This window comes from Coturnix japonica, chromosome 3 (assembly GCF_054131305.1).
Source record: "Coturnix japonica strain WE chromosome 3, WE-NBRP24, whole genome shotgun sequence".
Lineage (NCBI taxonomy): Eukaryota > Metazoa > Chordata > Aves > Galliformes > Phasianidae > Coturnix > Coturnix japonica.
Window position 1 is genome coordinate 16,945,742 of NC_140665.1, and position 13,092 is coordinate 16,958,833.

At 38.9% G+C, this 13,092-nt stretch overlaps 1 protein-coding gene across 1 annotated transcript in view; it reads right to left on the reverse strand.

Moving 5' to 3' along the window:
• Positions 1-416: 416 nt before the first annotated feature.
• Positions 417-13,092, reverse strand: part of MRPS5 (mitochondrial ribosomal protein S5) — a 31,165-nt gene continuing 18,489 nt past the window's right edge. The window contains exons 6-11 of the mRNA XM_015857112.2: positions 10,245-10,335; positions 7,062-7,108; positions 6,507-6,564; positions 5,780-5,842; positions 1,501-1,637; positions 417-1,002 (exon numbers count right to left, since the gene is read on the reverse strand). Of these exons, the coding sequence (XP_015712598.1) occupies positions 778-1,002; positions 1,501-1,637; positions 5,780-5,842; positions 6,507-6,564; positions 7,062-7,108; positions 10,245-10,335 (621 nt within the window). The 3' untranslated portion in view covers positions 417-777. The remainder of the gene's footprint in view (positions 1,003-1,500; positions 1,638-5,779; positions 5,843-6,506; positions 6,565-7,061; positions 7,109-10,244; positions 10,336-13,092) is intronic.

Below are 13,092 nucleotides of genomic sequence, written 5' to 3' on the forward strand. Positions count from 1 at the left end.
AGGACACCCTTTTGAGGGCACAATGGCTCTCCATCCCCCAGCAAAAGAACTCGAGCAGGGCAGCAGGGGAGGCAGGCGACCAGAGGGACCTGGACAAGCTGGAGAAGTGGGCCCGTGTTAACCTAATGAAGTTCAATAAGGCCAAATGCAGAGTGCTGCACTTGGGTTGGGGCAACCTGGTCTGGTGGTTGACAGCCCTGTACATGGCAGGGGGGGTTGAAACCAGATGATCACTGCAGTCGTTTTCAACCCAGGCCATTCTATGATTCTATGATCTCCTACTTTCTGGATTTCAGTTGCCCCACTGCACTAGAGTGAAATGGAGAGCAGACACACTGACTCTCACTACTGCTGCTTTCTTCAAGGTCTCCCAGACATCAGCATTTTGTAAAAGAGACGCTAACTCCTCCAGCAAATTCATTCTGAGGATTCTTTATTGCTTCCACAATCTTGTATTTTCAGTAGTTTCCCAAGAGTTTGTGAAAGAAACACAGGATCTGCTGATTACACATCTGCAGGAGTCAATGAAATGCATGCTTGAGGTCAAAGTCATGTCCATTGCTGCTTTCTTCTGTATGTTCCCAGCTGAACTGTGATCAGAAGAGTTGTGTGAAAGCAAACTGCTACCGAATGGTAGTAATGGGAGCAGCAACACGAACAGTATGAAATCTGCTGTAGACATCTTCTGAAATGTAAGTCTGCCCATTTGGGCTGGGCTTTCGCAGATGCATCTCTGAGCAGAAGAGACATAGGTACTGAATATATATATATATATTTTTACCATACTGTCCGTCTAACATTTGCCCAGGGTGATTTCTTCATTCCCTGAGCTTCTTTCACCTCACACCACTCCAGTTTAGTGTCTGGAACCTCATCCTCAGGCTCAGGATCCTCACGGACAGGCCCCTCTGGCAGTGCCACAACGATGGGCAGTGGGCCTTGCTCCTCCCGGAACTCCACCACGTAGAGGTTTTTCTGGTTTGCTAATTGCTGGTGAGTCTCCTGGGGGCAGAGAGGGAGCAGGAAAAAGACAAAACCATTTTAAAAAGTTTCAGGCTAATTAATATTACAAGCAAGGCTGTTTCGTTTCCTGCTTCTGGCTGATCCCAGTTTAAATCATCCCTAAGAAAACATTAACTTCAGGAGCAGTGATGCATGATGTTGGTTTACCTGAGGTCAAATATATACACGGTATATGGGGTAGGAAAAATGTTTAACAACAAACATTTTCAACACTGCATAAGCTGAAAGACTTATCAGGTGCATCCTTGTGGATTTCAAATGAGCTAATAATAAGCAGCAGGGATTCAGGTAATTAACATTACCACGTTATCCTGGAGGAAATTGATTCTGGAAAGGATCTGGCCAGGAAAAGTGCATCTTGCTACTAAGGATGCACAATGACATCTTAGTAACATGCATTAATGCAGAATATATCTACTATAATATAAATCCCATCTCATCCTTTGACTTAATAGAACCATCAGGAATGTAACCTACCTGTTGTGTCAATCCTTTAAAGAGAGCTCTGGTAATATTAATCAAGTTTTTGGATCCAGTAACCTTGGCATACATGTCTTTAATGCCAATTAGTTTGCAGATGGTTATAATAGCACGGTGGCAACGAAGACCATACCCTGTAAGGAAAAAAAAAGAAAGGATAAATTAGCATTATGAGACTACTTGTAAATATATAACTTAGCTAAGGAAAAAAAGAACCAAGATCTCCTCTCAGTTGTGTCTGTTACTTCATGTCACAACACACCAGTATCTTAAAAATGGTAAAACCATTCTGAGAAGACCATCCTTCCCACTTTTTGCAGGCACATTAACAAAGATCACATTCTTTTTGTAGTAAATATGCACCACCTACCAGTATGCAAAGCTGAATGAAAACATCACCACCCATAAACTCAACCCATGATAAAAAAAAAGCAGTCTCAAGAACTGTTTTTAACAGCACAGGTTTAAGGAGCATTCTGCTTTCCTAGAAGTGCCCTTAACATATTAGGAAGTCTTCTACAGACAACTTCCTCACCACTCCCAAAAACGTTCAGCAAACTAAAGCTAATCCTTTTCTCCCACTCAGGAATTAAATGACAGTATAATGACAATACTTCCCCAAATGAAATAATAATAAAAGATTAGCAGAGAAGCAAGATCACTTAAGGTTACTTAAAAGGGTATTAAAATGAAGTCATTGCAAGGGAAGATGGTCTGAACAGAACCACACCACACCTTCTAAAAACAATACCTACAATAGCTTCAATACTGCTTCCTTTGCAGTTTCAACAGCAGCTGGATGACAGCTTTGGTAACTCCTATTGAGAGTAAATCTGACTTTAAGTCTTAATTCATATACATGACACAGGGATTTGAGCTAGTTTCCTACTGCGAAGTTACAGCTGTAAACAACCAGTATGCTTGAATTTATCAAGTTTAAAGAAGAACTGAGCACTGTGGCCCTCATTTGCTTTCTTCTTGAGAGCAATTAAGATCACTAAAAGAACACATGTGCATGAGCGCAACACACAGGTCAAACCTGGAACATGTAGATGAGTGGAAGGGAGAGACAGACAAATCCCAGAGCCCACAAACACAACAGCAGTTTGCTCTATCTCCAGTTGAGACTGTTATATTAGCACAAAGGTACAATTACAGTGTATTAGCATTAATTACAAATGGCTTCTTACGCTTGCCAGATTTTAATGAAGGACTTGCTTCTTGAGGCATCCAATTTTGTTCTCTTGTTCCCCAAGAGACTTGTTTCATGTGGCCTAGCTCTATTAATCATCATAAATTGGTTTCTGATAGTTCTAATGGATTTTATTTAAAAGCTGAAAAGCCAGTTTATCGATTAATCCACTCTGCAGAACAGTTTTGCTGCTGGAGAAAAAGAGGGGGGAAAAAAAGCAAACCCTATTCTAATGGCACACATTTTACAACACTAATATTTCCTTGTTTGATTGTTTTGTTTTCCTAACCTGTAATTGGAAAATAAACTACAACCATTCCAAGTCATTTGTTCTGCCTTTCAAGAAAATACTGCTTTCCATGCTACGATAAAAGTCAAAGTGGAGACACATGTGAATGATCTCTGGAAAGCTGTTTGTCAAACTTTCATTTGCAGTGACTGAAAGCATTTTATTGCTGGTGTTTTGCATCATTGCTTCTCTCCTACACCAATTCAATCAGGTTTCTGCACATTGTTAATGCACGAAACTCAGAAGCAGCAAATTAGTCCATCAGTCACTGAACAAAACGTATTCCCAACACAAAAGCAAAAGATTCCAATTGCAAACTCCAGCTGTGGAGCAGAAGCTGTGCTCAGGCACTTTCTAATGTGCCCGTGGCACTCCAACTGCATTACTGCAGTTTAATTCAGGAAGGTCTATCTAAGAGGATAAGGTCATTTAAAAACATAACTAATTTTCTCTCACTGATTTTTGATAAGAAGGTAATTAAGAAAAGCATTTAAAATGTAGCCCTCCTAACTAATACAAGCTGTGACAGGCTGCCTACATTAGCTTTTTCTGGGCAGCCACTAAGAAGAGTTTGGAAGGAAAACCTACTCCAGTCCACACAAAGACAATTTGCTGAGTTAAGCTCACATTCAGATATTCCTACTGCATAACTCTTGAAACTTGGATTTCTACTTGTTTAATATGTAATCCTGATCGTCTGACAGAGGGCTTCTACATTTTCCAGGGATTGGGAATAAAGAAAAGGACATTTAATTATAGTGATGGCTTTATTTTTTTCTCTTAAAACATTAAGCTTTGTTGTGGTCATTGCCTGATTCCTATGCACAGGAATTGGGAACATACTGAATACAGCAATTTGCCAGCTGAAATTATGCAAAGTGGGAGGCTTCAGCACATACAATCATATAATTGTAATGTCATCAGCAAACAGAAGGAATCTTACAAAATAGGGTCTAATGTGAAAACTACGAATAACTGCATATTTTTCATGCATATTAATAACAGCTATGGGGTATTAGTGCTGGGCTTCACAGCCACATAAGCACATTTATTAGCTGAGAGAGCTGGAGCTGATCAGACTGGAGAAGAGAAGGCTCCTGGAAGATGCCACTGCAGCCTTCCAGTACTTAAAAGGGTCTTCAAAAAGACTCGGAGAGAGTCTTCATCAGGGCAATCTGTGACAGGACAAGGGGCAACAGTTTAAAAGAGAATAGGCTTCTATTTGACGTTAGGAGGACATTCTTTACTAAGAGGGCAGTGTGGCTCCAGCACAGGCTGCCCAATGAAGCTGTGGATACTCCATTATGGAAGCATTCAAGGCCAGGATGGATGGAGCTCTGGCTCCACCTAAAGACAACCACAAAATCAATTTGCTGCCACCAAGGATGAGGTGTAGCACTGATGTGGCCTCACCTTGAATATTGCACACGGTACTGGGCAGAAAGGCTGGTAAAAGAGTTGGAATGCATCTGCTGTGAAGAGTGGCTGAAGTCGCTTCAAACTAAAAGGAGGGAGATTTAGACGGAATATGAGGAACAAGGTTTTTGATATAAGAATAGTGAGGTACTGGAACAGGTTGTCCAGAGAGGTAGTGGAAGCCCTATCCCTGGAGACATTCAAGGTCAGGCTGGATAAAACTATGTGCAACCTGATCTAGTTGTAGGTGTCACTGTCCACTGCAAGCAAGTTGGACTAGATGACCTTTAAAAGGGCCCTTCCAACTCAAACAATTCTATGATTCTATGAATGGAAAAGCTTCACTGAACAGGGCAGTGGTAACATGTGAGCTACAGAAAGATGCCTCCTGGAAAAAACAGAAGGCAGGAGAAAGGTAGTGTGCTTCTCAAAGGTACTAATAAAATGGAAATAAAAGAGGACAACAGTCTGATTATGTAACATTAATTAGAAGGTAGCACTAGTAGACTGTTGTTTCTGAGGCTCAGGAACACCACACTAGATGAGACTGGAAGGTATGTCTTATTCTGTGTGTCACTGAAAGAAAATAACAGCATCTAATGAGAACCTTCCTTTCCACTGAACAGTGACAGCATTACTTAGAAGTGCATAGTTAAATGTGTAGGTCAGTTGTGTTACTCCTGCTCCTTGCATGTTTTTCCCTCATGATACTAAAGACTAAATGGCAATGTAGTTTCTAGATGTGTCTAGTTTAGATAGCAGGTTAGTCTTTAGTTCAATATCATACTGATTTTTAGTACTTATCATAATGAATGTGAAGTGAATTACAACTAGTCATGTAGAAGAATCTGCTTCTTGTTTGTATATTGAAATAAAAGCGTCAATTAAGGGCACTCAGTAGCAAACTACACCCACTTTCTATGAAACAGCAGCTCTATCCATCTTGAAAGCAAAGTTAAGCTAAACAAATAGAATCAAACCTTTTTCTAGCACTTGATCTAGCAGCTGGAAACCAACCCAAACTCTTCTATGATTCTACGTGCAAAGGTTCAACTCAAATATTCATGCAAAGAAATGACCTCATATCACCATTAATGACTTTAAAATGGGAAGAATCTAGAAGGTAAAACAGGTCACACTGAAAACTGCAGTGTATTGAAAATAAGCTAACCATTACTTCACTAAACTTCACATGTCATCAACAGCAAGTATTTCTAATGAAAGACAATTTGTTATCACTGGTTGTCTTCAGAGATACACCATTCATTTCTATCTACCAAATGCTGAGGTAAATGAACATTGCACTGATGTAGCTTCATCAAATAAATTTCAGTTGATGATTAATAAAACTTCCAACAATTTCCAAGCAACTTAATTACCTTTGTTTTGCTTCTTCATGCGAATGTTTGTGCGTTTAAATTTCACTGTAACATCATGGTAAACTAAAGGAGGGAAAAAAAAACATGGGCATTACAACTAAGTTTTGTGATGCAATTTTACCTTCCTCTTTATATTCAGATTCTCTTAATAACTCAGCTTTTAACTTAAAATTGTCCCATCGGGCCTTGGTGTTCTTAGATTTTTCTATATAGAAATTTGCCATCTTAGTCTTCCTGCTTCAAAAGGAACCCCAAACTAACTTCCTCTGGTGGCTGCTGTACACATCTGATTCAGTGACTCAGCCTGTGCATTCTGAATTCTTCACTACAGACAAAATGGCTCATATTAAGCAGAACAGAAAGCATGGGAGAAAGCACCACTAGTTTTCAAATCAAATCCCTAACTTATTATTGTGAAATATTAATGGTCAGGGAACAGACTAATAAGGGTAACTACAATTGCATATTTGTAAGACAAACTTGTATTATGCTGAACATTTATCTATGTAAATAACATGGTTAAAGATGTTCACTGTAAGGTACCATCTTCCAATTTCATGAAGCATGCTAAAGAAACCAAGTAATGCACAAATAAAATAAAAATACAATGAATTAAACCAGAAAGGTTTTACTTTTCTTTTGTCACTTTGCAAGTAATTTCAATCAGCTTTTAGCAGTGTATTCACTGCTTGTTGAAAGCTGAAGAGTCAAAAAGGATACTACTTACTTGTGTGGTCCTGATACAGCTCTATATAATGTAAGCTACGTATTGCTTTGTTCTTGGCCTAGAAAAAAAGAAAGCTTTCCATGAGTTTTTATGCCAAGCATTGGAAATTTACCACTCTTTAGTTGTCTTGGTAGGAAAAAAAAAAAAAGCAAGAAAGAAAACTTAAGAAAGAAGGCTTGACAGATCTAACCCACTTAACTTTATGGAAATGAAAACATTCAAGTTAATAACTGCCAATAGACTGAACATTTCAAAAGACCTCAAAGGGTACTTAACAACTTAACTGTGCATTTTAGCTTTGCTGTTTTGGTAAGTTTTGTTAACCGCTAGAACACAAATTAAATTAAGGCAGATGGATAAATAAATATTTGAAGTCGAAAGAAGCCTCCTTACGGTCATTATACACATGGAAGAGAAAGTCCTATGCTCCACACTATAAGCAGATTGTATGCACACATGGTTTTATGTGTTTGTGTAGATTAAAATATACAAATAATTTAACAACATATAACACATTATATTTTGGTATGAAATATCTGCTTTTCATCAACATACCTTCCGTAAAGCATTCATCCTGTCACCCGCTTTCCCCAGTGCAAAACCTGTAAGACAAAAAATATGTTATTACTGGGAAATGCATGAAGTAGAGTCCTGAGAAAGAAAGGGGGGAAATTTCACTAAATTTCACTACTTTATTGCAGATATTATAGGAGAGATGGACTGGAAGAAATCTAAGAAAGCATCCAAACTATTGTGGTGCTACAAGCAATCAAGGTCATCACCAGAAGTCTGGAAGTTGACAGTATAAGAAGCAGAAGGCCCAGGGTAGCACTTGCTGTCAGTTAATACTTGATAGTTTCCCTGTGCACACAGCATATACTCAGGAACTCTCCATCACTTTTTAACTCCCGCAGAAGAAAACACAAGCAAACTGTGCTATGCTTTTATGCACACACACAGCTCATTAATAATGTACTACCAATGAAGTCACACAAAACATTAGAAAGCTCCAAGAGTGAGATCACTTGGTTAAGCTCAATCATTCTTCACTTAGGCTTAACGTATGCCTTCAAGGACATGATAATGTTTCATGAAAAAGCATTCCAAAGAACAGGTAGGCAGAGCTTTTCAGAGCAGCTGAGTTCTGATGGAGACACACCGTGCTCTGCGTATACATTCCCATCTTCCCCTCTGAATTGTAGCTAAAATTCACCTTGAGGAGCCCATCTAGATTTGAATCTTTCAAATGGATAAAGTCCTGCAAAACTGCACTCAGCAGGAAATAAGGCTGTCTTAATAAAGCTCCTACGTACATCTCATCAGAGGAATCTATCAAGCTCACCATAAAAAGACAATTTACATCCAACAGTGGAAGCTCTGTACATATACTGAAAATAGAATTTTCTTTAGTACAGTCATATAACAATGCAAATGTAATTTCCTACACTCTGTCACCACCCCATATTCCTGTCTATTGTTTGGATTATTTACTTTATAGCTATTCATTTTTCTTTAAGCAGAGCCTTATTTTAATTCTGCACAGGCTTCTTATCTCCAAGTCTATTTGAGGTCTAACAGGAATTTTAATGTACATTGGTTTGTATTTACATAAAGAAGTCTATCTCCTTAGGGAGAAAAACTTAGCACGTTCAAGGATCCTTCTTAAATAAAACATAGCCTGGGGGAAAAAGACAAAATTACATAAAAAAAATCAGTGGAAGATGTATGCTATTTCCTAAACAACATAACTGGAAACTCACTATAGTACAGGGTAATTTTGCAGTTATTTTAAGGATCCCTCTATAATTAAGTGGTGGTACAATTAAATGCTAGCACTAGCACTGCTCTTATAAGCAGTCCTGACAATTTATCCCACACGTTTGGATTCTGATCCTTCTCATACCCTGGCTACTAAGACAAAGAACTTCTTGCAAGATGAAGGATGCTCGATAACTTCTGTAACGGACAAAAAGAAACAGAAAACCTGTAAGAAACAGAGCAATTTCCAGGTATGCTGTCTCCTACCTCAGCTGTGAGCATCTGCTGGCCATCAGAGATATTTAAAAAGCAACAAGTTTAAATACCACTGCATTACAGAACATCTCTTTTTGCTTTACCAGTATGTAATATTGTTAAGTATTATTTATCCAGAAACACCCCATATACAAGGGCATTGCTGTGTGACTGCACTGAAGTACTAATATCTGCTTGTCAGCCTTGTCTGTTCTCATGTAACTGAGCACATGAAAGGTAAGTGTACATGGCATAGGCAATGTGACTCATAGAAGTGGCACATAAACAAGAACACAGGAGGTCAGCACTATTACTGGGCAGGTATATCACTGGCACAAAGGCTGCATGTATTAAAAACATCAAAGTAACAATTTAAAAGGCTCAAAAGACATCCCATAAGTGATTTTCTAAGAAATAAAGCACCAAGTCTACCCATGTCTTGAATGTCATATGTCCACTATGAAAGCACACTGGATCCCATCCATCCAACAGACGTATCAGCAGGACCCCAAAGGCACACCAATGTTTGGCAAATTTCAGTTTTGTTTTCTTTCCTCCCTTTTGTTTCATTTGTTGTTTTTGGTGTTGTTTTGGTTTACAGTGATATCTCCTTTACAAAATTTGTAACTGTAACACACAGTGCTAACTGACTGAGCTAAACCAATGGGGAATTCTTCTGGCAAATCCACTCTGCATACATTCCCTTAAGAAGCTGCAATAGAGTGGAATCCTTGTTCCCCTTATTCTGTAAAGCCCAACTCTGACAAGCAAAAAGGCTCTTCTGGCCAAGATTGTTATAACCGCTCCACTTGAAGTAGGAATTGCAATTACTTACTTTAGAACTTATTAACTTCTGAGGAGAGGAACGTGGCACAATGTGCCATTTCTCAGTCATCTGTCTTTGCTCTTATTGATCTTACTAATGTATGAAGCAGTACCATAATATTAGATGGGATCCTCTTGGTATGATTACTTCTAGTGAGAGCTTGGCAAAAGTTACTGTTCAGCATAATTGTGCTTAAATACTTCTGCTACAAGGAGAACAAACCTAAATGGAATCCCTCTGATCAGTATTCTTTCTCCATCCCATGCTGGGAAAGAAAAGAGCTCAGTTCATAGCTTGTATTATTAGATTTTTCACAATATCACATTTCTTTTGATTTGCCCCGTTTCCTTTATGCCACGGAGAACATTTCTATGGTTGGACTTTCAATTGCTTGCTGAAAAGATCTTTACAAAAAACTGTAATGGAGAAAAGCTATAAATGGGTCAAAATGAGATCACTGAAGTTACTACAGGAATAGACTCAAAACAGTCATGAGTGTTCTTCCTTAGAAGTACAAACATGAAATCTGTAGGAAAGTGTGGTTTGCTGACTTTTTATTCTTAGGATTGTCTTCAATAAGAAGAGCTTCCCAAGAAGACTGAAGGAAATCCACTGTCTTCTGATTTAACAGGTTAATGACAAACTTCTGAATCAAGATAGTCCATACTACCTGAGAGTACTAGTAAGTCAGTCCTTACTTTGCAACTAAAAGCAACAATACTTACAAAGCAGTATCTTCTTGTCTAAGGAGGAAATAATAAATAAAGTAAATGGAAAAAAAACCTAATATATATATTTTTTTCCGGCATACAATGTTTCTTCAAATCCTCACATCTTCAATAGCTCTGTTACAAGCAATGATTAATTTGGAATCTTTCCCATACAGCACACACACGTACCTGCAGCCCCTTTACCATTTCCAACAGCCACTAAAGCACGTATTGATTTTTTTCTGCCTTCCTTCGCCTTCATACAAAACACATTTTTCACCTGAAAGAAACACAAAGCATCCTATTACAGCACAACCCAACTGTACTTTATATCTTCTTTATTTTTAGAAAGATTCTGTTTGCTAGAGAGGAATTAGAAGTTTGCAGTGAAGTGTTCAAATATACATCACATACATAGCATCAACTGTAGCTGGCTTGAAGACATTCAATAGCAGCTGCTAAAAATCTGCACTCAGATACACAAGAAGTTATTCCACTCCTTCTGTTGTGTTTAGCTGTACAACAATTAACACTACATTATATATTGCACTAACTATATTTTATATGCAGCACAAGCCAACTCCTCCTCACTCAGTGAGGCCCAGGCAAACCAAAAGGTTGGATATCCATGGTTTAACATCTTATCAGAGATCCTCTGTCCATTTAGCATCTGTTCTGAGGTATGTATGTGCTGAACGTTTTTATTTCTTGGTTCTTCATATGGCCATATGCATATGTTTGTGTGCGTACCTCTAAAACCAACAAAATCTTGTTTTCTACTTTCCTGAAGCCCCAATATGGCTTTTCCATGTTGTAATAAGTGCTAATTTAAATATTCATTGTTAGTGTAGAAATTAAACTGCACTTCCCACTTTTCTCCATATATAATTCAGTAACCTACTGTGGTTCTTTTCTCTTACTTGAAAAGAAATTGTTACAATATGATTTCAACAGTCTCACTGAAATTCACAAGAAGACAAAATCCACCGACACTACAGGGTACAGATTAGAACTAAGTACTGCTGAAAAATTCCACTCATGCTCTTATTAAAATAAAGATGTTGCTAAATTCAACGTGCATGCTTTAGAGAGCACTTCAAAGAATAATCAGCTTTACTAATTGCTTACTCCAAGCTCTTATTCCTTCTGCAACCTTATTGCTCACAAGAGCACGCTAAAACACAAGCACTCTACAATGAAAGTATCTGTGGAAATAGGTTATTTACACAAAATTCAAAAGAATAATGAAGAGATTGAAGCAGAGTGATGCTCTCTCCAGGAGCGCTGAAAGAACACTATTTTTGGCAGAGGAAGACAGAAGTTTGTGCAGAGCATCTAAACACATACTTTACATAATGAAAGGTTGGCATGCGTACTGTCAAGAATAAATAATGTGATGTCTGTAGTAATCAGCTCAAAATTATTCTTAACCCTATCCAGAAGGTGGCAGAAAAGACCCATGCAATGAGCTTCCTTGGTAGCCTCTTCTTAAAACTGCACTTGTCAGCTGTTTCTGAACAGCTTTGAAGGAAAATGTGTTCAGTCACCCATCGCAATCAGCGCTATTGCATCTCTCTTGAAATGCTGTAAAGGTTTTTTGAGATTGATAATGTGCCCAGGCAGCCATGGCTGCTGGAACAACTGTGTCCTTAGATTCTCTCTGCACACCCCCATGCCTCCTCACATCAAAGTGATCAGTGCTCTGCTGGAGTGTGTTCAGAAGTGCTTCCCTTCCATTTTTCAGTTAAAGCAATGCAACTGAAAGTGTATCATTAAGCAGCACTGGAATTAATTAATACACAATGTAACAGCTTGCCACTTTTAAAACAGCACGACCCTGAAATTGTGACTGAAACTAAGATGCAATTACCCTTATTTGCTAGACTGCAATTCAAGCTAGATTTAAAGTCAATTTTTCCAATTCCATAACACACATGCTCAACCTTAATCACAGTGTCTCAAACTGACTGACTCCATTTCCATTATTCAGCGCCAACAATGCAGATTAAGCTGGCTTTCAAGAGCAGAGATACTGTTCTTCCATCTGAAATGCAGAGCACCAAGGACTGAGTAGACGTGTACCACAGTGACAGAAAAAAACCCTCTGGATGTGGTTCTCAAGGTCACAATTTGGCGATAGGTTGTTAGAGTAGTTAGGCTCTGGTTGGACTGATGATGTTGGAAGTCTTTTCCAACCTGAGCAATTCTATGACAGTGGCAGTCAAAGTGCATCAGAAGGGAAACTAGACTGTCTTCTGCTACTCTCCTCAAGGAATAGTTAGTGAATTCATATTAAATACCAGCATGGTCTGATAAGGAGACAAAGATGAAGCTAGTAGCCCAATTGAGGCCAGGTTGCTATGCTCCCAGGTCCAACAAGTAGAACAGTGTTAGAGATGTTAGGAATGGCCACCACCTCCTGCAACTCTGGATCCAGCTTCTGAAGTGATGAGGCTGCTGCTTTCTTGTATACAGATTCAATCAGTAGCAAAGCAAAGCATAAGAAGGACACAGAACTACTAGAGAGCATCCAAAGGAGGGCTATGAAGATGGTGAAGGGTCCAGAGAGGAAGATGTATGAGGAGCAGCTGAGGTCCCTTGGTTTATTAAGTCTAGAGAAGAGGAGGCTGAGGGGAGGCCTCAGTTATAAGTTATGTGGTTTCATGCTACAATGATTGAAGCCACTTAAAGCCACATCACATCTGAGAAGGCTTTGCTTCCTTTTCACAGTCTGACTGCAGTTGCAGGTCACATGTCAAAAACCCAGAACATGAGAAAAATAAATAAATCACAGAATATCTTGTGTTGGAAGAGACCCACAAGGATCACCAGATCCTTCATACAGGGCCATCCAAAAATCAGACCTTACGACTCAGAGCTTCATCCAGATGTTTCCTGAACTCAGGCAAACAAAGTACCATGGTCACTGCCCTGGGCAGCCTGATACAGTGCTTCACTGCCCTCTCGGTGGTTAACTTTTTCCTGATATCCAACCTGGAGAAATTATAGCACACGTTTACGTTTCCTCACTGAACTG